Source organism: Eubalaena glacialis, chromosome 10 (assembly GCF_028564815.1).
Source record: "Eubalaena glacialis isolate mEubGla1 chromosome 10, mEubGla1.1.hap2.+ XY, whole genome shotgun sequence".
NCBI lineage: Eukaryota > Metazoa > Chordata > Mammalia > Artiodactyla > Balaenidae > Eubalaena > Eubalaena glacialis.
In genome coordinates this window covers 56,557,843-56,585,387 of record NC_083725.1, presented here as the reverse complement: position 1 = coordinate 56,585,387, position 27,545 = coordinate 56,557,843, and the positions used below count along the sequence as shown (strand labels likewise).

At 39.9% G+C, this 27,545-nt stretch overlaps 1 protein-coding gene and 1 pseudogene across 4 annotated transcripts in view; one reads left to right on the top strand and one right to left on the bottom strand.

The window, feature by feature from the left end:
* Positions 1 to 3,000: 3,000 nt before the first annotated feature.
* Positions 3,001 to 3,544, bottom strand: LOC133099051 (cofilin-2-like; annotated as a pseudogene).
* Positions 3,545 to 5,100: 1,556 nt separating this feature from the next.
* TMEM135 (transmembrane protein 135) overlaps positions 5,101 to 27,545 on the top strand; it is a 252,500-nt gene continuing 230,055 nt past the window's right edge. For all 4 annotated transcript variants that reach the window (XM_061202749.1, XM_061202751.1, XM_061202748.1 and 1 more), the window contains exon 1: positions 5,101 to 5,436. In XM_061202749.1, coding sequence (XP_061058732.1) covers positions 5,296 to 5,436 — 141 coding nt within the window. In that variant the 5' untranslated portion in view covers positions 5,101 to 5,295. The remainder of the gene's footprint in view (positions 5,437 to 27,545) is intronic.

The window sequence follows — 27,545 nt, the reverse complement described above, 5'->3', positions numbered from 1 at the left end:
ATTTATATGGGCAAAAATTTATATTTGCATCTTAAAAACTGAATATAATATTTTAAATAAAATGATGTGAAGAAAAATGTGAGGTTTTGCAACCAAAATTGGTAGAAAGTCAGAATCGTATGTAGCTATTTTGAAAAGCTTGCCTAGTATCAACAAAGTGTACCTGAGTGTTGCTGGAATTAGGAGGTACCACAGTAACATACTTAGTTTGAGCCATGCTTTGTCATTACACTATCCTTGATATGCATTTCTACAATGACTACATGTAAAGCTGAACAATTTAGTGTGGTTAAATCCTCTGCATGAGCTCTAAAGAGCTCTTCCATTCTTCTTCAAAGACATCTTGAAAGCCAGAATCTTGCAAGAGCAACAATTTTCAGCTTGGCATGTATTCAAAGCCTTTGAATTCAGCCACAGATTGCCATATTAGTTTCCTTCATTCACTGTGTATCTTCTTTGAAGAAAGTCTGGTTCACCTTGTTGATGAACCCTAAAGCCTTTTTTTTTTTTTTTTTAATGGAAAAGAAGCAACAATGAAGGCCCAAGAGAGTATCCAGTCAAGCTACTGATCATATACAACCTAAAAGAATAAAAACACCCCAGGACTTCCCTGGTGGTGCAGTGGTTGGGAATCTGCCTGTCAGTGCAGGGTACATGGGTTCGAGCCCTGGTCTGGGAAAATCCCACATGCCACGGAGCAACTAAGCCTGTGCGCCACAAATACTGAGCCTGCACTCTAGAGCCTGCGAACCACAACTACCGAGCCCTCGTGCTGCAGCTACTGAAGTCCACATGCCTAGAGCCCATGCTCCGCAACAAGAGAAGCCACCACAATGAGAAGCCTGTGCACCGCAACGAAGAGTAGCCCCTGCTCGCTGCAACTAGAGAAAGCACGCGCGCAGAAACAAAGACCCAACACAGCCAAAAATAAAAATAAATAAATTTATTTTTTAAAAAAAGGAATAAATGGCCCATGTAGGTACAATGTGTAACTTTACCCTTAAAATTATTGGCAACATTATGAGAAAACTTTCTTCTGAATAACAGCCTTATATATCTTATAATACCATATAAAGGAATTTACAAATGTAAACTACTGATTTATTGCAAACTGCTCCTTTTGCATTTTTTTTTGTTTTAATCCTAAAGCACACATCATCCTCCCTGAGAATTTATTAATGCCTCCCTGTTCTGGAGTCTCTATAGCAGCATCAGTCAAGATAGAGAGTACCCTTTCCATTGTTTGAATCCGAGAGTTGAGAGTTTGCCTGAAATTGCCCCTTCACCATCCAACTCTTTAGCACTGTCACTTTTGGCACCTGTGACAACAATAACTGCGTTCTTCTCAAATATCTTTAAGCTTCAAGTCTCCATTTAACAGTTAATTAAAAGAAATTGCATGTTTTTAATTTTAATTAAAAATTTTCCTTATTTCTTGGTATGTATTTGCTGTGCCGCATGGTAAACACTATGCTTATCATTATGCACGCATTACTATTCCTGTAATTTCTGTGGACAAGTTTATGCTGTGTTTCTGATCCTCTCATATTTTGAATTGGAGATTTTTTTTTTAATTGTGATTATCTTGTTCCTATCCTACCATTGTATATTGGGTATGTTAAAGAGGGAGATAACTTGAACATGAGAGCTGTATTTGATCCTATGGAAGATCCCGGATGTTGAACAAGATGGGGTAAATGGATGGAAATTTAGGTTCTTCCCCTTGAGAAGGAGAGGGTATGTTTATCTGGGGAAAAAGGATGTGCCCAGATGTTTGGGCAGCCAGAGGCATAGGACTACGGCAGACACTTCTGGTTGCCCCCAGTATCTGTTCTTTTCATTTCACTAGGTAATAAAACCTGAAATATTATCTGGGCATTTGTTCAACCAATAAAAAAAGATTACATTTCCCAGCCTCTCTTGCAACTAAGTGTGGCCATGTGACTAAGATTTGGGCAATGAGTTGTAAGGAGAAGTGGTTTGCATAGGTTTCCTGGGAGGTTTTCTTAAAGAGAGGAAGTATGTCCTCTCTTCCTCTTTGGCTGGTCTTCCTGGCTAGCACGTGGATGTCATGGCTCAAGGTGAAGCAGCCAACTTATAAGTTAGGACGGAAATCACAGGTAATAGTCTGCAGAGCAACCTGTCAGAAGAAGTCAGGGATCCCTGATGGGTATGGAGCCACCATCTTAGACTAAGACTGTCTATATTTATCAGAGAGAGAGAGAGAGAGACAAACTATTTTTTTTAATACATTTATTTTTTATTTATTTATTTATTTTTGGCTGTGTTGGGTCTTTGTTGCTGCGCGCGGTCTTTTCTCTAGTTTTGGCGAGCGGGGGTTGCTCTTCGTTGCGATGCATGGGCTTCTCATTGCAGTGGCTTCTCTTGTTGCGGAGCACGGGCTCTAGGTGTGTGGGCTCCAGTAGTTGTGGCACGCGGTCTCAGTAGTTGTGGCTCGTGGGCTCTAGAGCTCAGGCTCCGTAGTTGTGGCACACAGGCTTAGCTGCTCCACGGCATGTGGGATCTTCCCGGACCAGGGCTCGAACCCGTGTCCCCTGCATTAACAGGCAGATTCTCAACCACTGCGCCACCAGGGAAGTCCCCAGACAGACAAACTTTTATCTTTTTACCACTGTTCTTCTGGGCTTTCAATCTGAGTACTCCTCTTTTATTATCTTATTTAGTTTATACTATGTTATATTATTATACCTATCTCATATTGTCTTGTTTAGTTTTCTTATAACATAACTAAGTTTTCATATAACTAGCTGTTTTATCTAAAATATGATGGGAAAGCATTCCTTGGGTTGTACATAAAAGTAATAGTATTAAACAGTCTAATGGCAATCACTGATAGGCTGCTTGAATGATATTTCCTTCATTCACTGTTTAGAAAGGGCCCATGGGGGAAGGGGAAAAACCAAAACAAAATCCAACACTATTCCAATTGACTGAGCTGCAGAAGTGGAAGCTCCTTAACACCCAGATGGCATTTGACTGTCATTTTATAAGCAAGGGTTTTCCATCAAGTGAGACTACTACACTGTCTCCCAATTTCTCTCCAAGTGACGAATGCTCCTTAATCTCACCCATGCCATTTACATGCCACTTGTGTTTAATATATGTAAATTTCTTTTTAACGGCATCTTTGGAGCTAGCATAAATCATCTTGCTTTTTAAAGGTGCACTCTTAGAAGCCCAGAGTATAAATATCAATACTAGGTCTTCTTTCTTAGACTCTTGTTTTGTATGTGGCATCATACAGAGCAAACTGGCAATCATTCAGAGGTAGCAACTTCACAAAAGATGTGTAGGGATCCTCTATGATATCACCAGTGTCATTTGCCAAGAACTGCTTTGCTTCCTCTACAATTATTTGTCCTTTCTCATCATTTAAACAGAAGAGACCTTCTTTCTTCCTCCCTTCCTTCCCTCCTTCCTTTCTTCCTTTCCTTTTTATCTTCTTTTGTGTAGAAGATTTCCTTATTTTCCTATCATTAAAAACTTTGATGACTTCATCATTCACTGTAACTCCAGAAGCCATAGTGCCTGGGGCTGCATTGGCAGCTCTGGCTCCAGCTCTGTGGCACTAGGAGGAGGAGAAGGAGAGGTGGGTGGAAACCTTGTCTCTCTTGTTCACATCTGAATCTACAGAGCTTAGAACAGTGCCTGAAAATAGTATGTGCTCAGTAAATATCTGTAGAATGAATGAATGGGATTCCTCTAAAGGTTATACATAAAAATATTAAACAGTCTAATGGCAAGTTCCTGCTTTAAGAAACTTTAGAATTTGTAATTCCAAGGAAACTGGAAAGATATTTATAGGTGAGGAAACTGATATTTAGTGGGGTTATAAGACTCATAGGCCGCACAAGTTCCTTGTCATGCCAATTGTTGGCCAAGCTCTCTAGCCAGGTATGAGTTCTAAGACCATTGCTGCCTCTACTATGTGTACTATATGAAGCCAAGTCCCCCTAAAACTGAGTTCCCCTACTGAGTTTATGATTAATCTATCTAAAATTTAATTTCCTTTCTTTTCCCCCCTGCCCTCAATACTGTGGTAACTGAACACTAATCAACTAGTCAGATGACTAAAACTGCTGTTGTGATAACATCATTAATGTACTAAAACTGCTATTATAGATATCATCATTATTAGTGTACAAACTCAGGTTGTTTCTCCAGGGCAAGATGAGCTCGCAGACCCCGAAGCCATGGACCACCTGGCCTGAGAATTCGAGACATCCTGACTCCTGAAACTACGATTAAGAAATGTCACGAGATGATGATTAATCCTAGCCTCTTTGTTTTTCCTTTTTAAGAAACCCCTAACTCAAAGACCAGGTGGGAGTGGATCTGAGGCTTGTCTCCCACACCCTTGCTTGGCGCCCTGCAATAAACCTTTACTTTGCTGCAAACACCTCCTGTCAGAGTCTGGCTTTCTGAGCCTGGGGCATGTGAGTCCTTGCTGGGTTACATATTTGGCTGATGAGCACCTGTGATGTATGCTGTAGACCGGACTGCTCAGTGGCCCAGGGTTTGGAGAGGATGACCTACTACTGTCCTTTCCCCAAACAGGAAGTGCAAGAACACAGCTAACAGACTTTTCAAACCTTCTCAGGCACGGCAGAGCTTAGAAAGCCCAGTAACTGGGAGCAGTGCCGTCCCAACCAGCAGGGAGCCTTAGCTATTTATTACCTGGCACTCTAGGGTAGCAGAGCTGGCAGTTCTGAGGAGGATGGTTGTCCAGGCTCTCCTCTGGCAATCGTCTTCCTCCACCAGCTCCCAACAAAGACATTTAATCCCTTTCTTCCACTGCTCTCAGTTCTACTTGGTTGGGCTTTTAGAGGACAGAGACTGGAGTACAGTGTTACGCAAGTCACCTATCTTTGCACGTCTTTCTCGGCGCGCTCGCGCCGGCGCGGAGCTAAAGGAGGGGGTGGCGGGCGCGTCCCCGAGCTGCGCTCTCCCACCTTCTGCTCCCCGCGTTGAGCCGGGCTCCGAGAGGCGGGCTCGCGCTCCGGGCCGTGGCCGCTTGAGGGAGCGCGCACGCTCCGCCTCTCCCCGCCTCCCTGATGCGCGCCCCGCCCCCTCGAGCTGCCGTGCGCCGAGCGCTCAACCTCGGAGGACTTTGGCCCAGAGTAACCCCGCTCGCGTGAGCTTTCCCCTCTATTCCGCACCTACCCCCGGCACGCCCTGAGAGCCCGCGGCGGTTGGGCGCTCGCTGCCCGCCCCTCTTCCTCCCTGCCGAGCTTCGGCTCACCCCCTCCCGGCCCCTGCGCGCGGCTCCTCGTCATGGCGGCCCTCAGCAAGTCCATCCCTCATAACTGCTACGAGATCGGCCACACTTGGCACCCTTCCTGCGGGGTCTCCTTCGTGCAGATCACCAGGGGCGCCCTGGAGGAGTCCCTGAAGATCTATGCCCCCCTGTACTTGGTGAGACACATCAGCTCCTCCCCCAGGGCGAGTTTAGTGTGGAGAATGGGCCAGGGCGTCCAGTCGTGCTCCGGAGGGGCCCGGGGCACTCGCCCTGTGTCGATTTCTCATTGGGAGGGGTCAGGGTATTTTTGGCGGGGGTGGGTGGGATGGGGGGAGATCGCGAGGGGCGGATATCCCAGATCCTACGGGGGACGGGAGAAGGGGGAGGGGAATTAGAAGTTGAGCTGTCATCTGAATGCCTGTTGGGGAGAAGATGGGTTCCCAACTTCAGGATTAAGTTTGGGGCCCTTAAAATTGTGCGTTCAGAGACCTGCGTTATTTTCCCTCCCTCCTGCCTTGTGGAGAGGTGTTGTAGGTCAGCGAGGCGATGAGAAATGGCCTGCAATCATTCCTCATCTAATTCCCCCTGTTTGGGCGCCCTCCCCAATTTTTTTTTTTTTTTTTTAAAGAGCATATTGGACGTCAAGTCCCTGTGGCCTCAGATCTTGTCTCAGTTTGGGATGAGAGGATTGTAGCTTGAGGGTTTTGCAAGTGTTTTTGCAAGTTCACAAAGTGGTTGAGATTTTGCTTGGTGTTTTAAAGGGTGGTTCCAGTCTTTGAGTCAGTGAAAATGTTTAGGAGATCTGACTTTATGTCAGGTAGGTCCTTCATTACACAGCTTTACCTGTAGGGCAATCTAAGTTTGGAGTTTTAAACAGAATACTTGGAAATACGTGTTTATATCACGGAGAATTGTTAAAGAAGTTTGTTCTTAAATGTTCTCACCAGCATCTCTTTTTTTTCAATAATCTCATCTTTGGTATTAAAGATTTATCACTTTGTCTATTGAAGTTCATTCTCTTATTTTCTTGCCCAATAGAGCCTGTGTCCTAAGAAGGCAAAGGTATATTTATTTTTGGTATGTTTTCTAAAAGTTCCATCCAATGTTCAGTGGATGGTCAATTCTTACTTCTCATTGAGTAATGATTTAGATTTATACCCTAATATTCCTGAAGGTGTGTCATGACCATATCTGTAGTACTTCTTGAAAAGTCTGATTATTTATTACAGAGATAACAGAGAAGATGGTAACTTTCTCTGAGCTTGTGGAAGCCAGTTTCATTTGTATCATATATACTTACGCTTTTCAAACTTTAATGTGTGTTAGGAATCCACTGGGGGAGAATGTTAAAATGGGGGTTCTGATGCAGTCGGTCTGGGTGAGGCCTGAGATTCTGCATTTCTAACAAACTCCCAGGTAATATTAATACTTCTGGACCAAGAGCCACAGTTTGAATAGTAAGGATCTAGAGTAAAGGCTGATAATAAACTTATCATTGGAGCTGTAAATGTCTTCCTTGATTTTCTTTGGCCAAGATCCATGTTTATCTGCTTTTCCACATGAATTGTGGCCAGTCCGTAGCTCAATTTTTTTTTTTTTAAATAGAATATCTACAAACTTGATTGCGCTCTTGATGTATTCAGTAATATAAAGAGATTGTTCCTTCCCTTAGAGGATTATGAGGTATGTGGGGAGAGAGTTTATGGTATGTAATTTCTCCCTCTGAAAATCCATAGCACTTTTATTGTACCTCACTTTTTTTTTTAAAGGAAGAGATGATGGAATCTTTTTATTTATTTATTTATTTTTGGCTGAGTTGGGTCTTTGTTGCTGGGCGCGGGCTTTCTCTAGTTGCGGTGAGCAGGGTCTACTCTTCGTTGCGGTGTGCGGGCTTCTCATTGCGGTGGATTCTCTTGTTGCGGAGCACCGGCTCTAGGCGTGCGGGCTTCAGTCGTTGTGGCTCGCGGGCTCTTGAGCGCAGGCTCAGTAGTTGTGGCGCACGGGTTTAGTTGCTCCGCGGCATGTGGGATCTTCCCGGACCAGGGCTCGAACCCGTGTCCCCTGCATTGGCAGGTGGATTCGTAACCACTGCCCCACCAGGGAAGCCCTGTACCTCACTTATTCATTCATCCATTCATTCAACAACGATTTGTTGAGGGCCTGATGTTTTTCATATTTACAGCCTAGATAATTTACTGGTTATGTTTCCTGATAGGGTAGTTCGGGGGAGCAACAGGAACGTGAGCAGTAGAAGCCCACCTTCTATTCCAGTAGGTGGGCTGGGGGCAAGGGGGTCAAGAAAAGTTTGTGTTTTACCATTATGTCTCCAGCTAGATTCAATACTTCTTGAGGACAAATTCTTGATCTTATTTGGCCTTGTAGTATCTGTATTACAAGATAGCTGGGTCGCTATTCAAGAGTGGTTGTGAAGTAAAATTAGTGGGAACTGACCAGTATTTTATTTTAAGTGAAATAGAAGAGAATAGAAACAATTAGAGTCCACTGCAGGTGGTATGGATAAGCATTATTTCATGACAGTTTTGTTTGTTATATTTGTATGGGTTGATGGGGCTCTTAGAGCATATACCAACACTTTGCTCTTTGTCAGTGTTAGGTAGTTGTTGATTAAATGTGTTATCCAGGGTACCAAGATACAAGGTGGTGTGGGAAGAAGTGGGCTTTTAAAAGGGATCAGCCACTTCTGATTTTGAATCTCAGCTTCATCAGTTACTAGCTGTTTGACTTTGTGCAAGTTACTTTGTCTTTCTCTGTGAGAATTAAGTGAAATAATGCACTGAAGATGTATCATGTGTTCTAGTTCATAATAGGTCTTGAATAATTCGGCATTTTTTTCTTCCCCATTCTCTCAGTGGCACTTAATTTAGGTGTGAAGTTCATTGAGGGTGGCTAGGGAGGGCTCCTTGGAAGAAGTAGCATTTGACTTGGGCCTTGAAGATAAGGATGTACAGACATTGATTCATGTATTATATATTTATAGGATACTTATTCTTAATGGAGCGGAGGGAGAATAGTGTGAATTGAGGCAGAAATCTAAGTGGTTTCGTAAAAGAAGTAGTACGTGTATTGATTGGCTGAAACAGAAGTTTTGTGTATAGCTGTATGAGTAATAACAACTCTTATTTATTGAACACTCATGTGCTTAAGCCTTCACGTATTTTCTCTTATTTAATCCTTACACAACTCTGTCTTATCTCCATTTCATAGGTAGGAAAACTGAAGATTAGAGACATTAAGCAGTTTCCAAGATTCAGAGCTAGTAAGGGAAAGGAAAGTTTTTTTTTGACTCAAAGACTGAAGGCCAGGCTAAAGGTGCCATAGAGGTTTTTTTTTGAACAAAGGGGTTACAAGTACAGAATGGTGCTTTCAGATGATGAATCTGGTTGAAATGGGTAGACTGGATTGGAAAGACTGTTTAGGAGTTGATGCAGTAGATTCACTCAAGTGGTAGAAAGAATCAGTTCTCATGGAATCTCACTTTGCAACTTATTAGCAGTGTGATCTTAGGAAAATTATCTCACTTCTTTGAGCCTTAGTCTCCTTGCTTTGCAGAAGATGATTATACCCATCCCTTAGGGCTGTCGTGAGGATTTAAATGGGATAATAGTGTGTTGGAATAGCAGCTATCATGTAGTGGGGCCCTAATCAAGCGTTGCTATTATTAAAATAGTGCATTCGTTATGATCTGTGTCTCCACCTCCAGTTAGAATGGTGGTTTGTATTCAGAACTAGCACGGTACTTCAGTAGGTGCTTCAGTAAGTGTCTGAATGAGTGCGGGTATGAATGAATGAATTCATGAATAATTCAGGAGTGAGGAGATAGTATTTGGCAGGTCTAAGGTAGCGGCAGAGAGAATGGAAGGGCAGTTTTAGAGGCATTTCACAGGAGAGGCATTTCATAGGAAGAACGAACAGGACTTAGAGACTGAGAATATTAGGGCAGTGTGAGGGCTTGTTTATGCTTCCAGGATTTCAAGTCTGATGCTGTTGCCATCATTGATAGAAAAGGAGAAGTTCAAGGGAAGCTGCGTTGGGGGAAAATTTTAGTCAAGAGTGTTTTCTGGAGCCTATATATATATCTGCTTGTATATCTGCTTTTCATTTGAAATATTACCATGTGTGTTGTACTAAACTTATTCCTTTTGTTCCTTTCAGGTTTACTCTCTTTTTAAAAAAAAAAAATTGTTTTTAAAAATTTATTTATTTGGCTGCGCCTGGTCTTAGTTGTGGCACACGGGATCTTCATTGTGGTGTGTGGGATCATTTTTTTTTTGATGTGGACCATTTTTAAAGTCTTTATTGAATTTGTTACAATATTGCTTCTTTTTTTTTCAATGTTTTGTTTTGGCTGCGAGGCAGGTGGGATCTTAGCTCCCTGACCAGGGATCGAACCCGCTCCCCCTGCATTGGAAGGCGAAGTCTTAACCACTGGGCCACCAGGGAAGTCCCACGCGGGATCTTTTAGTTGCGGTATGCAGGATCTTTAGTTGCAGCATGCGAACTCTTAGTTGCGGCACGTGGGATCTAGTTTCCTGACCAGGGATTGAACCCGGGCACCCTGCATTGGGAGCATGGGGTCTTAGCTACTGGACCACCAGGGAAGTCCCCAGGTTTACTCGCTTGTTCTATACATCTGCTCTCATGCTTTTCTCATCTTGGTATCTACAGCTGTTCTTGGTATTCACCTTCTAATGCTTAAACCATGTTGAAATGTAGATGGACTGTTCCTTTTCACAGTGAATCTTTGTGTTTTCACGATTTGTAAAAAATATCATCATCAATTTACTTGATGTAGTTTTTTTTTTTAAAAAAGAATCCTACATATGTTGTGATGTATGCTAATAATTTATGTATGTTCCAAAAATATATTTCAGGAAGCTATATTTTGAATATAGTTATTGCCATGCATTCACAATAAGTGGTACCCATCACTACGCACGTTCACATGAAACAGTTGTTAAACTGCTTAAACCCTTGACTACCACTAAAATTAATGAAAGCATAGTGCCCTTGGTACTTTGTGGCAAATTTAGAATACACAGTTGCCCATTTAGGAGGATGGATTCTATGCTGTTCAAATTCTTAGGTGCCTTTTCTAAAAGGAAAGCTTGTTCAGTTGTCTCAGGTGGTTCTAAGATCTTTCTTATGTTTTTCCTGGTGTCTTTCCACAGGACCTCCATGTTAGGGTACTGGCATTTATCGTTAGCTGACTTCAGAGTAGAACCTTTCACACTTTTGGGAAGGAATGATTTAAAAACCTGCTTCTTCAATGACCTTCAGATGTTTACACCCTTCTTCAGAGTATAAAAATGTGTACTTAATATTTACTCCCCTTGAATTTTATAATCTTAACAGACTTGTTAGAGTGTAAGTTCATAAACACTTAAGCAGGAATTGGATTTCTTAGGAATAAAAAAAAACCAACAACAACTTATGGACAGTCTTTAGTTGCGAAAGGCTTGAAAACCACTGACTAAAATTTCAGTGATGGAGTTTTTTTTTTTTTTTAATCTCACGCAGTTTTATTTTATGGAAAAAATGGTAATTCTACAAAACTTCTCAAGCTTAACTCCACTTACAAGATGGTGTTCAGATTTCTGTATTTCAGTATGACTTAGGAGGCAGGATCCTAGATTCTGGGATCAAATTGCCTATGTTAGAATTCTAGCTCACTACTTACTAGCTGGGTAACCTCAGACAAATTACCTAACTACTCTAAGCCTCAGTTTCGGTAAATTTTAACTCTGGAGGCCCTGGTAAGGATTAAATGTGGCACAATATATGAAGTGCTTCTGGCACGTAGTGTGCACTGAGTTTTTAAAGGCAGTGTTTTAGCAGGTAGAGAAAATGAGTCCAGCAATGAGACTTTTTGAAACTTTTGGTAATAGGCCATTTGTTTTTGTTTTTTACTTAGAAAAAGAGAGAGACTAAAATCATTAAGGAATACAAGCTGCTGAGACTATTTGAATTATTTGACATTTGGAGATCATGGAATTTGTAAATATGATGGATTAATTCCCCTTTGATTTTTCCCTGAGTCCTACTTTAGGGGTGGAGGTGAGGGGCTCATTTTATTTTTCTAGTCAATAAGTAAATGATGATTCTTTTACAAGATTTGTTATTATCCCTTTGGAGGTGTAACAGTCATTCGGTCTTTGTCTTTCAAATGAGCAATTAAATGATGAGTTTTCCTATTCATCAACAAGAGATTGAGAGTGTGTTGAACTTGTTTTTCTATGTGACTTTCTTGGTATTCTTTGGCTGATCTCTGTTGGGTACAAAGCACACTTCCAGCACATTACTTCTAGTTGAAAGTTGAAGACATATTGTACTAAACACTTTCATAACTCACCCTTTTCTGTAGTAGATATATCTATCTGAGTATAGCTGGCCAAATCTTCTTTACTATTGTTTGCCCCTTTAGTTATCCTAAATCGGGGATAAAAATTAATAAATCTTGGAATATAGGATCTAAATAATTATGATCCATTGCTATTCATGTTTCTGAGTCAGTAGATTCTTATTAAAATGGATATTTGGTTGATTTTAAAAAATTTTAAAGCCTTCAACAAATCCTTAATAAGTATTTTTCAATGTCGGCATTAGTTCCTTTTGCCTCGTCACTAGAAAATTCTTTTCAAATCAAATGGAGTGGTCCTCTATCTGGGAAAGTTTATCCTCTTCAATAGAATAGTTCATTTTGGTAGAGAGAGAAGCACACCTGGAGAAGTTAGGGATCCAAATCCACTCTGGTCATCCCTGTAGTGACAGATTTTTCCATTGGATTGCCTTCATAACCAACTCTCTAGTTGATTTACTGTGGTACAGATTATTTTGAATAACCAGACCTCTTATTTACTATTTAGAAAATTATATTTTTCATGAACTTTTGACTCATTAAAACATTTTTATGATTATTTGCTGATAAACATTGATGAAAAAATATACACAAATGGAGGGGAGACGATTTGATGATTAGGTTTAGTAATATTATATATCTGAACCTTGATGGTTAGTATTGGAATATTTGTCCCCTATTCATTTACCAGTTATTTATTGAGTCTGCTATTTGCAGGCTGCTGTGTATAGCAGCTGTGTGCTATGTGGTATGGTGGAAAATAAAAAAAAATGAATGGGACATACTTCTTATATTGTAAGAAGGAGGGGAGACTAGGCATGTATTATCCTGTAATAAAATTCATTGAGATAAATACTGTAAGGTACATCTTAAAGTGGTTTGAGAGATGGAGGTAGAAGATCATATCTGGCTGGGGAGATAAGGGGAAACTTAATGAGAGAGATGGCATTTTAGTGGCCTTGAAGGGAAAACAGGATTTGGAAAGGTAGAAATAGGTGGGGGATAAGGGAGAAGAATGGCTTGAACAAAGACATTCAGGTAGAATAGGATATGGTGTGCTTTGGGGAATGGCAGGTGGAATTTGGACGTTATTTGTTGTAGTAGGTGATCGCTAAAGGTGGCCAACAGGGGTAGTATGCTTGAAGTTATTTCATAAAGCTTAATCTGGCAGTGGTATATAGAAATCTTGGATTCAGTGACTCAGATGTAAAGCAGGGGGAGGAATCCAGTGAAGCTATAAGATTTTAAGCCTCGTTTATTGGAATATGTGCAAGGTAGTGCTTTGGAAAAAATATCTTCAGTGAAATATGCTAGATTGCATTGGGGCATATTGAGTTTTAGCTACTAGTACGATATCTGGGTGGAGAGTGGCCAAGAGGCATTGAGAAATGGAGAGTTGCTGTTCTAGGGAAAAGGTGGGGATAGAGATTTAGGTTTCATCTCTATTCTTATGACATATTCTTTATGTTGTAAGATAGAGATGAAAGTTGAAGCCCTGGTAAGTCAACAAGGAGGAGAGGTCTTTAGGTCAACAAGGGTTTAGAAAGAGAAGACAACTTGAATGCTCATTTTTGGAGTGGAGGAAAAAAAAAAAGAAGCAGTCAGAGAGGTATGAAGAGATGGAGGAGAGAGACTGTTGCAGAGAAGTGTTGAGCAGGGAGTTTTTGGAGGTATTGTTAAGAGGTGGGAAGAGCGTGGGCTTGAATCTCAGTCCTGCCACTTGCTAGCTTTGTGACCTTGAGCGAGTCTCTTAACATATGTGTTAACCTCAGTGTTCTCACCTGTAAAGTGGGGGTCAAATACCTATCTCATGTCTTTTAAAAATGTGAATCAGAACACTCCAGTGGCTTTCCATCTCAGAAAATGTGAAATCTTTGCCATGGCTGTTGCTTGATTGCATTTCATACCATTTTTCCCTTTGCTTATTCACCTCCATCCAGATATAATTACATGATTTATTTTATATTTTTGAATCTAAGTTTTGTTATTTAGGATGGAGAGCTCTTGATTTCTGAGGAATAAATTGGACAACAGATTGTCAAAAAATGAACATGTCTGTGGAGTAAATGAATGTAATATGGCTTCCTCTTTTTATGAGTTATGACTTTGAGGAAAAAAAACTTGCCTCAAATTTGTGCATAAGCAATATTCATGTAAGTAGTTATTTTTATTGATTATGACAAGACAACCTGGATCGAAAGGCTGGAACACAAACTTATGTTCCATAGATCTACCTGTATAAGGTTTGATAGTGATAAAAAATGTGTAAGACTTTAATAATAGATTTATAATTTATTCATTAAGTATTTATTGAATATGTACCAGGCCTGTGCTAGGTGATAATTTGAGAAGGGGAGTTAATTGAAGTGACTACTTAATAAAGAGCTAAATAAGGTTTTGGAAAGCCTTTTCAAAATGTATTGGTAGGGACTTCCCTGGTGGCGCAGTGGTTAAGAATCCATCTGCCAATGCAGGGGACACGGGTTCGAGCCCTGGTCCGGGAAGATCCCACATGTCGCAGAGCAGCTAAGCCCGTGCGCCACAACTACTGAGCCTGTGCTCTAGAGCCCATGAGCCACAACTACTGAGCCCGTGTGTCACAACTACTGAAGCCCACGTGCCCAGAACCTGTGCTCCACAACAAGAGAAGCCACCGCAATGAGAAGCCTGCGCACCGCAACGAAGAGTAGCCCCTGCTTGCCACAACTAGAGAAGCCTGTGCGCAGCAATGAAGACCCAATGCAGCCAAAAATAAATAAATAAATAAATTTATACAAAATGTATACAAGCAATCCCACTCCTGGGCATATATCTGGAGAAAACCATAATTCAAAAGGATACATGCACCCCAGTGTTCATTGTAGCACTATTTACAATAGCCAGAACATGGAAGCAACCTAAATGTCCACTGACAGAGAAATGGATAAAGAAGATGTGATACATATATACCATGGAATATTACTCAGCCATAAAAAAACGAATAATGCCATTTGCAGCAACATGGATGGACCTAGAGATTGTTATACTGAGTGAAGTAAGTCAGACAAAGAAAGACAAATATCATATGATATCGCTTGTATGTGGAATCTAAAAAAAATGGTACAAATGAACCTATTTACAAAACAGAAACTGAGTCACAGATGTAGAAAACAAACTTATGGTTACCAAAGGGGAAAGGGGGGGGATAAATTGGGAGATTGGGATTGACATATACACACTCTTGTATATAACAGATAACTAGTAAGAACATACTGTATAGCACAGGGAACTATATTCATTGCTCTGTAATGACCTTTTTGGGAATGGAGTCTAGAAGAGAGTGGATATATGTTTATGTGTGGCTGATTCACTTTGCTGTACAGCAGAAACTAACACAACATTGTAAATCTACGATACTCCAATAAAAAATTTAATTAAAAATGTATTGGTACAGTTTTTCATTACTTATATAATATAGTGAATGTGAAATATATTTACATCCCCAAGGACTATACTGGGCACATAGTAATGCATATTAGTTGAGGCTTTGATGATTAAGGGTGTTAAACTATTTTATCATAACAGTGGTATTTTATTAAAGATTTGTTTTAATCTCTGTTGATCTGAGGTCAGACTTTTAAATTGTCTTTTGATTTATCACTGTCTTAGCTCTCTTTCTACTAATTGATCTCCTCTAGAAGAGTGTTGTGATTTTTTGGGTGTATTTTTTCCTTCATGTTTAGTGTGAGATGTATCTGTTTCATCTGAGGAAACTAGGAGTGTAGTTAATAAGTATTTGTTAATGAGCCTGATTTATTAGTGAATCAAATTGGTACTGTAAACTGATGTTACAAATTGTATATGAGGCTCTCTCCTTCTTCAGATATGCTTGAGGAGAATCAATTGAGGTGAATGAATGCAGATTTTAAGCAATTTTGCTTTCAGCAGCATTGAAAAATATTAATTGAAATGAATGTATGTGTGAAAAAAGAGTATGAAAAGAGGGAAGAATGCTGGCTCAAGTATCATCAGGTTTGAGCAGGTTCCTTTTATAAGAATGCTGAATTTACAGTGTTTTCAACTTATTATCATTTATTTTGTATAGTCTTTTGACTCATTACATGTGTCAGGTTGCTTTGATTTCTTGATTCTAACTAGATCCTTGGAGTTTGGATTGTCACTAGTCCAGTTTGGGAGTTGCCCTGAAGGATTCAGTATCTACTGGCAATGATGGAAGGAGACTTATTCTGATCATTTTTGATTTCTAAACCCTGAAAAAAGTAGACACGGGGCCATCTTTTTCAGACCTATTTCTTAGAAACTCTCAAGCCCAGGAGACACTGAATTTCAGAGTGTGCTCATAGTTCCATTTGGAGCCCAGGGAGTGTTACTGTAACTGTATTGACTATGAATCTTCATTTTCTCTCTCTTTCCTATCCTCACTTTACTCTTCAAATATTACAGATTGCCTATAATGTGTCAGAAATACAGGGGTAGGGGGAACAAGATGTATGTGGACATTACAGTTAAGGGGGAAGATAAGAAGATAAAAGAAATATACAAAAAATTATTTCAGCTGTGGTTAAGTGCTAATAAGAAGTACAGGACGTTACTAGAGAGTGTTACATGAGGTGGGTTTGGGAAGACTTTCCCAACGAAGTAACATAGTGAGTATATGAATATATACATATATTAAGTGAATATGTATTAGGCTTAACATTTATGGCACATAACCCAAATTTTAGTGTGAGATAATTCAGAGAAATAAGAAGCAGTTACTTTACAGAGAGATTATTTAACGATTTCTTAAAACCAGTATCCTGGGCAAGAATTTGATTTCTTTCCTTTTGACTTTGGTCTTTACTTAAACTTGAAGCCAAAGGCAGTAATGGAACAGCTTAGATCATACAAATACCTTGATTAACAGATTCTCTGAAATTGAACCTCCTTCTAATAAAAATCTGTATTTTAAGTTAAGGTAGTCAGAAATTTTCAGTTACAAATGTTAGAAAAACTATTTTAATCTCTATTTGTCTTCACTGATTTAAAGGTAAATCAAGGTTGTTTTAGACAAAATTGTCTAAAGGTCTGGGAAGTTAAGCATCTTTTTAAAGCATTCCTTTTCTGTGCTCTTTTCTCTTTTTCACGTGGTTAAATTTATGGTTAAATTTCTTTTCTGGTTTAAATAGGTGGTCAGGGTTATCCCCATCAGAAAATAGTAAGGGATTTTATATTTGTTAAATAGTTGACGGGCTAATTGTTAGACTTCAGTGTGGGTGAGTTTTAGCAAATGTGTGAGTACAAGTACAGTTTAAACCTTTTGAGAATCGCTTTGTCTTCTGTTAAAAAATTTTCATATAACAACAGATGGTGAGGCAGTTTGGTATTTTTTAGCAACATAGTCCCCTGATACCTGTGCTTTCTTCTCTTGCTCAAATTGTCCCTACTTCTTTGACTTGAACTCTTAGTTTGCTAGAGTTCTATTTTAAGGATTCAATTCAATACACGCGATATTCTCATTGGAGAGACTGGAATGTATGTACATACCTTCTGTTTTTCATCTGAATATAGTTCTTCAGTAGGAAGTGTATTATTTGAATTTTTCTTCATTAATTAAGGTATTTCACATTACAGCCCATGATATTTGTACTTAAGTATGCAGAAGATGGCAGGTTATGAAAAATGTTTTGGTTTAAGATTATAGTATTGCATGGAGAGTTATAGCAATAAGTTGAAGTAACAGGTGTGTGTTTTCAAGACTATCCTTACATTACCAAAAATATTAATATTACTTAGTTTAGAACATGGCTGTAATATACACAGGACTCAATCTGAGTTTTGTTCTTGATCATATTTTCTCTCAATATTATATCTAAAGTATATTTTCAGGTTTATCTTTGGAGCCTATGTCAACTTCCTTATAAATTTGAAAGTGGCCCTTTTATTGAGAGTAGATGATTATAAACTTAATGGTCATCACTGAAACCTGATGGTATGATTTTCATTACAGGGAGGTTTAAGTAGATAAGGAAACTTTTGAAAATTTGCTTGTATTCTCTGGCATATATTAGTAACAAAGTTGCCCTAGTTTTTAAAAATTTTTATTATTATTTAAAAAATTAAAAATTGTATATTTTATTGAAGTATAGTTGATTTACAATATTAGTTTCAGGTGTACAACACAGTGATTCAAACTTTTTATAGGTTATACTCCATTTAAAGTTATTTTAAAATATTGGTTATATTCCCTGTGATGTATAATATATCCTTGTAACTTATTTATTTTATTTTATTTTAAAAAACATTTATTTATTTATTTGGCTGAGCCGAGTCTTAGTTGCGGCACGTGGGATCTTCATTGCAGCATGCGGGATCTTTAGTTGAGGCATACGGGATCCAGTTCCCTGACCAGGGATCGAACCCGGGCCCCCTGCATTGGGAGCGTGGAGTCTTAACTGGTGGACCACCAGGGAAGTCCCAGCTTATTTATGTTATATGTAGTAGTTTGTACCTCTTACTCCCTTACTCATGTCTTGCCTCTACCCCTTTCCTTCTTCTCAGTGGTAACCACTATTTTGTTCTCTATATCTGTGAGTCTATTTCTGCTATATTCATTCCTTTGTTTTTTTTAGATTCCATATATGTGATAACATACAGTATTTGTCTTTCTCTGTCTGACTTATTTCACTAAGCATAATACCCTCCAGATCCACCCATGTTGTTGCAAATGGCATAATTTCATTCTTTTTTATGATTGAGTTCTTTATTCATTCATCTGTTGATGGACACTTAGGTTGCTTCCATATCTTGGCTATTGTAAATAATGTTGCAGTGAACATTGGGGTGCATTTATCTTTTTGAATTGGTGTTTTTGTTTTCTTCATATGTATACCCAGGAGTGGAATTGCTGGGTCGTATGGTAGTTCTAATTTTAGTTTTTTGAGGGACCTTCATACTGTTTTCCATAGTGGCTACACCAATTTACATCCCCACCAACAGTGTACTAGGGTTACCTTTTCTCTACATCCTCACCCACATTTGTTATTTTTGTCTTTTTGATGATAGCCATTCTGACAGATGTGAGGTGATACCATTGTGGTTTTGATTTGCATTTCTCTGTTGGATTAGCGATGTTGAGCATCTTTTTATGTGCCTGTTGGCCATCTATATGTCTTCTCTGGAAAAATTTATATATAGGTCTTCTGCCCATTTATAAAAAAATTTAAAAAATATATTTTTATTTTTTGGCTGCTCTGCGTGGCATTTGGGATCTTAGTTCCCCGACCATGGACCGAACCTGTGCCTCCTGCAGTGAAAATGCAGAGTCTTAACCACTGGATCACCGGGGAAGTCCCTTCTGCCCATTTTTTAAATTGGATTGTTTGTTTTTTGATATTGAGTTGTATGTGCCGTTTATGTATTTGGATATTAACCCCTTTGTGGTCATATTGTTTGCAAGTATTTTCTCCCATTCAGTAGATTGTCTTCGTTTTGTCAGTGGTTTCCTTTGCTGTGCAAAAACTTTTAAGTCTATTAGGTCCTATTTTATTTTTGCCTTTGTTTCCTTTGCCTTAGGAGACAGATCAAAAAAAAAATTGCTATGATTTATGTCAAAGAGTGTTCTGCCTGTGTTTTCTCCTAGGAGTTTTAAGGTTTCTGGTCTTACATTTAGGTCTTTAATCCACTTTGAGGTTATTTTTGTATGTGGTATGAGAAAACATCTTAATTTCATTCATTTACTCGCAGCTATCCAGTTTTCCCAGAGCCACTAATTGAAGAGACTGTCATTTCCCCATTGTATAATCTTGCCTCCTTTGTCATAGATTAATTGACCATAAATGTGTGGATTTATTTCCAGGCTATTTATTCTGTTCCATTGACATATTTGTCTGTTTTTTTGCCAGTACCATACTGTTTTGATTACTGTAGCTCTGTAGTGTAGTTCAAAGTTAGGGAGGTGATCCCTTCAGCTTTGTTCTTTCTCAAGATTGCTTGGCTATTCAGGATCTTATGTGGTTCCATATACATTTTAGGATTATTCTAGTTCTGTGAAAAATGTCATGGATATTTTGATAAATCTGTAGATTGCTTTGGGTGGTATGGTCATTTTATTTATTTATTTATTTATTTATTATTTTTAAACATCTTTATTGAAGTATAATTGCTTTACAATGGTGTGTTAGCTTCTGCTTTATAACAAAGTGAATCAGTTATACATATACATATGTTCCCATATCTCTTCCCTCTTGCATCTCCCTCCCTCCCACCCTCCCTATCCCACCCCTCTAGGTGGTCACAAAGCACTGAGCTGATCTCCCTGTGCTATGCGGCTGCTTCCCACTAGCTATCTATTTTACATTTGGTAGTGTATATATGTCCATGACACTCTCTCACCCTGTCACATCTCACCCCTCCCCCTCCCCATATCCTCAAGTCCATTCTCTAGTAGGTCTGTGTCTTTATTCCCATCTTGCCACTAGGTTCTTCATGACCTTTTTTTTTCCCCTTAGATTTCATATATATGTGTTAGCATACTGTATTTGTTTTTCTCTTTCTGACTTACTTCACTCTGTATGACAGACTCTAACTCCATCCACCTCATTACAAATACCTCCATTTCATTTCTTTTTATGGCTGAGTAATATTCCATTGTATATATGTGCCACATCTTCTTTATCCATTCATCCAATGATGGACACCTAGGTTGCTTCCATGTCCTGGCTATTGTAAACAGAGCTGCAATGAATATTTTGGTACATGACTCTTTCTGAATTATGGTTTTCTCAGGGTATATGCCCAGTAGTGGGATTGCTGGGTCGTATGGTAGTTCTATTTTTAGTTTTTTAAGGAACCTCCATACTGTTCTCCATAGTGGCTGTATCAATTTACATTCCCACCAACAGTGCAAGAGTGTTCCCTTTTCTCCACACCCTCTCCAGCATTTATTGTTTCTAGATTTTTTGATGATGGCCATTCTGACCGGTGTGAGATGATACCTCATTGTAGTTTTGATTTGCATTTCTCTAATGATTAATGATGTTGAGCATTCTTTCATGTGTCTGTTGGCAATCTGTATATGTTCTTTGGAGAAATGTCTATTTAGGTCTTCTGCCCATTTTTGGATTGGGTTGTTTGTTTTTTTGTTATTGAGCTGCATGAGCTGCTTGTAAATCTTAGAGATTAATCCTTTGTCAGTTGCTTCATTTGCAAATATTTTCTCCCATTCTGAGGGTTGTCTTTTGGTCTTGTTTATGGTTTCCTTTGCTGTGCAAAAGCTATTAAGTTTCATTAGGTCCCATTTGTTTATTTGTGTTTTTATTTCCATTTCTCCAGGAGGTGGGTCAAAAAGGATCTTGCTGTGATTTATGTCATAGAGTGTTCTGCCTATGTTTTCCTCTAAGAGTTTGATAGTGTCTGGCCTTACACTTAGGTCTTTAATCCATTTTGAGTTTATTTTTGTGTATGGTGTCAGGGAGTGTTCTAATTTCATACTTTTACATGTACCTGTCCAATTTTCCCAGCACCACTTATTGAAGAGGCTGTCTTTTCTCCACTGTATATGCTTGCCTCCTTTATCAAAGATAAGGTGACCATATGTGCGTGGGCTTATCTCTGGGCTTTCTATCCTGTTCCATTGATCTATATTTCTGTTTTTGTGCCAGTACCAAACTGTCTTGATTACTGTAGCTTTGTAATATAGTCTGAAGTCAGGGAGCCTGATTCCTCCAGCTCCATTTTTCGTTCTCAAGATTGCTTTGGCTATTCGGGGTCTTTTGTGTCTCCATACAAATTGTGAAATTTTTTGTTCTAGTTCTGTGAAAAATGCCAGTGGTAGTTTGATAGGGATTGCATTGAATCTGTAGATTGCTTTGGGTAGTAGAGTCATTTTCACAATGTTGATTCTTCCAATCCAAGAACATGGTATATCTCTCCATCTATTTGTATCATCTTTAATTTCTTTCATCAGTGTCCTATAATTTTCTGCATACAGGTGTTTTGTCTCCTTAGGTAGGTTTATTCCTAGATATTTTATTCTTTTTGTTGCAGTGGTAAACGGGAGTGTTTTCTTAATTTCACTTTCAGATTTTTCATCATTAGTATACAGGAATGCAAGAGATTTCTGTGCATTAATTTTGTATCCTGCTACTTTACCAAATTCATTGATTAGCTCTAGTAGTTTTCTGGTAGCATCTTTAGGATTCTCTATGTATAGTATCATGTCATCTGCAAACAGTGACAGCTTTACTTCTTTTCCGATTTGGATTCCTTTTATTTCTTTTTCTTCTCTGATTGCTGTGGCTAACACTTCCAAAACTATGTTGAATAATAGTGGTGAGAGTGGGCAACCTTGTCTTGTTCCTGATCTTAGTGGAAATGGTTTCAGTTTTTCACCATTGAGGACAATGTTGGCTGTGGGTTTGTCATATACGGCCTTTATTATGTTGAGGAAAGTTCCCTCCATGCCTACTTTCTGCAGGACTTTTATCATAAATGGGTGTTGAATTTTGTCGAAAGCTTTCTCTGCACCTATTGAGATGATCATATGGTTTTTCTCCTTCAATTTGTTAATATGATGTATCACGTTGATTGATTTGTGTATATTGAAGAATCCTTGCATTCCTGGAATAAACCCCACTTGATCATGGTGTATAATCCTTTTAATGTGCTGTTGGATTCTGTTTGCTAGTATTTTGTTGAGGATTTTTGCATCTATGTTCATCAGTGATATTGGCCTGTAGTTTTCTTTCTTTGTGACATCTTTGTCTGGTTTTGGTATCAGGGTGATGGTGGCCTCATAGAATGAGTTGGGGAGTGTTCCTCCCTCTGCAATATTTTGGAAGAGTTTGAGAAGGATAGGTGTTAGCTCTTCTCTAAATGTTTGATAGAATTCGCCTGTGAAGCCATCTGGTCCTGGGCTTTTGTGTGTTGGAAGATTTTTAATCACAGTTTCAATTTCAGTGCTTGTGATTGGTCTGTTCATATTTTCTATTTCTTCCTGGTTCAGTCTCGGCAGGTTGTGCATTTCTAAGAATCTGTCCATTTCTTCCAGGTTGTCCATTTTATTGGCATAGAGTTGCTTGTAGTAATCTCTCATGATCGTTTGTATTTCTGCAGTGTCAGTGGTTACTTCTCCTTTTTCATTTCTAATTCTATTAATTTGAGTCTTCTCCCTTTTTCTCTTGATGAGTCTGGCTAATGGTTTATCAATTTTGTTTATCTTCTCAAAGAACCAGCTTTTAGTTTCATTGATTTTTGCTATTGTTTCCTTCATTTCTTTTTCATTTATTTCTGATCTGATCTTTATGATTTCTTTCCTTCTGCTAGCTTTGGGGTTTTTTTATTCTTCTTTCTCTAATTGCTTTAGGTGCAAGGTTAGGTTGTTTATTCGAGATGTTTCCTGTTTCTTGATGTAGGCTTGTATTGCTATAAACTTCCCTCTTAGAACTGCTTTAGCTGCATCCCATAGGTTTTGGATCGTCGTGTCTCCATTGTCATTTGTTTCTAGGTATTTTTTGATTTCCCCTTTGATTTCTTCAGTGATCACTTCGTTATTAAGTAGTGTATTGTGTAGCCTCCATGTGTTTGTATTTTTTACAGTTCTTTTCCTGTAATTGATATCTAGTCTCATAGCGTCGTGGTCGGAAAAGATACTTGATACGATTTCAATTTTTTTAAATTTACGAAGGCTTGATTTGTGACCCAAGATATGATCTATCCTGGAGAATGTTCCATGAGCACTTGAGAAAAATGTGTATTCTGTTGTTTTTGGGTGGAATGTCCTATAAATATCAATTAGGTCCATCTTGTTTAATGTATCACTTAAAGCTTGTGTTTCCTTATTTATTTTCATTTTGGATGATCTGTCCATTGGTGAAAGTGGGGTGTTAAAGTCCCCTACTATGATTGTGTTACTGTCGATTTCCCCTTTTATAGCTGTTAGTATTTGCCTTATGTATTGAGGTGCTCCTATGTTGGGTGCATAAATATTTACAATTGTTATACCTTCCTCTTGGATCGATCCCTTGATCATTATATAGTGTCCTTCTTTGTCTCTTGTAATAGTCTTTATTTTAAAGTCTATTTTGTCTGATATGAGAATTGCTACTCCAGCTTTCTTTTGATTTCCATTTGCATGGAATATCTTTTTCCATCCCCTCACTTTCAGTCTGTATGTGTCTCTAGGTCTGAAGTGGGTCTCTTGTAGACAGCATATGTATGGGTCTTGTTTTTGTATCCATTCAGCCAGTCTGTGTCTTTTGGTGGGAGCATTTAATCCATTTACATTTAAGGTAATTATCGATATGTATGTTCCTATTCCCATTTTCTTAAATGTTTTGGGATTGTTATTGTAGGTGTTTTCCTTCTCTTGTGTTTCTTGCCTAGAGAAGTTCCTTTAGCATTTGTTGTAAAGCTGGTTTGGTGGTGCTGAACTCTCTCAGCTTTTGCTTGTCTGTAAAGGTTTTAATTTCTCCATCAAATCTGAATGAGATCCTTGCTGGGTAGATTAATCTTGGTTGTAGGTTTTTCTCCTTCATCACTTTAAGTATATCCTGCCACTCCCTTCTGGCTTGCAGAGTTTCTGCTGAAAGATCAGCTGTTAACCTTATGGGGATGCCCTTGTGTGTTATTTGTTGTTTTTCCCTTGCTGCTTTTAATATGTTTTCTTTATATTTAATTTTTGATAGTTTGATTAATATGTGTCTTGGCGTGTTTCTCCTTGGATTTATCCTGTATGGGACTCTCTGTGCTTCCAGGACTTGAATAACTATTTCCTTTCCCATATTAGGGAAGTTTTCAACTATAATCTCTTCAAATATTTTCTCAGTCCCTTTCTTTTTCTCTTCTTCTTCTGGGACCCCTATAATTCGAATGTTGGTGCGTTTAATGTTGTCCCAGAGGTCTCTGAGACTGTCCTCAGTTCTTTTCATTCTTTTTTCTTTCTTCTGCTCTGCAGTAGTTATTTCCACTATTTTATCTTCCAGGTCACTTATCCGTTCTTCTGCCTCAGTTATTCTGCTATTGATCCCATCTAGAGTATTTTTAATTTCATTTATTGTGCTTTTCATCGTTGCTTGGTTCCTCTTTAGTTCTTCTACGTCCTTGTTAAATGCTTCTTGCATTTTGTCTATTCTATTTCCAAGATTTTGGATCATCCTTACTATCATTATTCTGAATTCTTTTTCAGGTAGACTACCTATTTCCTCTTCATTTGTTAGGTCTGGTGTGTTTTGACCCTGCTCCTTCATCTGCTGTGTGTTTTTCTGTCTTCTCATTTTGCTTATCTTACTGTGTTTGGGGTCTCCTTTTCACAGGCTGCAGGTTCGTAGTTCCCGTTGTTTTTGGTATCTGTCCCCAGTGGCTAAGGTTGGTTCAGTGGGTTGTGTAGGTTTCCTGGTGGAGGGAACTAGTGCCTGTGTTCTGGTGGATGAGGCTGGATGTTGTCTTTCTGGTGGGCTCGTCCACGTATGGTGGTGTGTTTTGGGGTGTCTGTGGCCTTATTATGATTTTAGGCAGCCTCTCTGTTAATGGATCGGGCTGTGTTCCTGTCTTGCTAGTTGTTTGGCATAGGGTGTCCAGCACTGTAGCTTGCTGGTCATTGAGTGAAGCTGGGTCTTGATGTTGAGATGGAGATCTCTGAGAGATTTTCGCCATTTGGTATTACGTGGAGCTGGGAGGTCTCTTGTGGACCAGTGTCCTGAAGTTGGCTCTCCCACCTCAGAGGCAACTTGATGCCTGGCTGGAGCACCAAGAGCCTTTCATCCACACGGCTCAGAATAAAAGGGAGAAAAAATGGAAAGAAAGAAAGAAAGAGGATAAACTAAAATAAAATAAAGCAATTATAATAAAAAATAAGAAAAAAAATTATTAAGAATAAATTTATTAAGAAAAAAATTTTTTTTAATTTTTAAAAATAGATTTATTAATTTTTTATACTAAAAATAAAAAAATTATTAAGAAAAAATTTATTAAGAAAAAAAAATTTTTTAATTTTTTAAAATAAAAAATATGAAAAAACTTATTAAAAATTTTTTTTAATTTTTTAAAAATAGAAAATAAGGAAAAAATTATGAGGAAAACATTTATTAGGGAAAAAAATTTTTTTAAGTAAAAAAAAAAACCAAAAACGGACGGACCTAACGCTAGGACTAACGGTGAGAGCAAAGCTAAACAGACAAAATCTCACCCAGAAGCATACACATATACACTCACAAAAAAAGGAAAAGGGGAAAAGTTAATATATCCTGCTCCCAAAGTCCACCTCCTAAATTTGGGATGATTCGTTGTCTATCCAGGTATTCAACAGATGCAGGCACATCAAGTTGTTTGTGGAGCTTTAATCCGCTGCTTCTGAGGCTGCTGGGAGAGATTTCCCTTTCTCTTCTTTGTTCGTACAGCTCCCGGGGTTCAGCTTTGGATTTGGACCCGCCTCTGCATGTAGGTCGCCTGAGGGCGTCTGTTCCCCGCCCAGACAGAACGGGGTTAAAGGAGCAGCTGATTCGGGGCCTCTGGCTCAGTCAGGCCGGGGGGAGGGAGCGGTACGGAGGAGGCGGGGCGAGCCTGCGGCGGCAGAAGCCGGCGTGACGTTGCAGCAGCCTGAGGCGCGCCGTGCACTCTCCCGGGGAAGTTGTCCCCAGATTACGGGAGCCTGGCCGTGGCGGGCTGCACAGGCTCCCGGGAGGGGCGGTGTGGACAGTGACCTGTGCTCGCCCACAGGCTTTTTGGTCGCGGCAGCAGCAGCCTTAGCGTCTCATGCCCGTCTCTGGGGTCCGCGCTGATAGCCGCGGCTCGCGCCCGTCTCTGGAGTTCGTTTAAGTGGCGCTCTGAATCCCCTCTCCTTGCACGCCACGAAACAAAGAGGCAAGAAAAAGTCTCTTGCCTCTTCGGTAGCTGCAGACTTTTTCTCGGGCACCCTCCCGGCTAGTTGTGGTGCGCTAGCCCCTTCAGGCTGTGTTCACGCAGCCAACCCCAGTCCTCTCCCTGGGATCCGACCGAAGCCCGCGCCTCAGCTCCCAACCCCCGCCCGCCCCGGCGGGTGAGCAGACAAGCCTCTCGGGCTGGTGAGTGCTGCTCGGTGCCGAGCCTCTGTGCGGGAATCTCTCCGTTTTTCCCTCTGCGTCCCTGTTGCTGTGGGATCGCGCTGATAGCCGCGGCTCGCGCCCGTCTCTGGAGCTCGTTTAGGCGGCGCTCTGAATCCCCTCTCCTTGCGCGCCACGAAACAAAGAGGCAAGAAAAAGTCTCTTGCCTCTTCGGCAGCTGCAGTCTTTTTCCCGGACTCCCTCCCGGCTAGCACCGAAGGCGGAACCCCAGCTCCCAGCCCCCACCCGCCCCGGCGGCTGAGCAGACAAGCCTCTCGGGCTGGTGAGTGCTGGTCGGCCCCGCTCCTCTGTGCGGGAATCTCTCCGCTTTGCCCTCCGCACCACTGTGGCTGCGCTCTCCTCCGTGGCTCTGAAGCTTCCCCCCTCTGCTACCCGCAGTCTCTGCCCACGAAGGGGCTTCCTAGTGTGTGGAAACCTTTCCTCCTTCACAGCTCCCTCCCACTGGTGCAGGTCCCGTCCCTATTCTTTTGTCTCTGTTATTTCTTTTTTCTTTTGCCCTACCCAAGTACGTGGGGATTTTCTTGCCTTTTGGGAGGTCTGACGTCTTCTGCCAGCGTTCAGTGGGTGTTCTGTAGGAGCAGTTCCACGTGTAGATGTATTTCTCATGTATCTGTGGAGAGGAAGGTGATCTCCGCGTCTTACTCTTCCGCCATCTTGCCCCTCCCCTCTTGGTCATTTTAATAATATTAATTCTTCCAATCCTTGAACATGGGATTGCTTTCCATTTCTGTATCATCTTCAGTTTCCTTTGTCAGTGTTTTATAGTTTTCAGAGTATGGGTCTTTCACCTCCATGGTTAAGTTTATTCCTAGATATTTTGTTCTTTCTGATG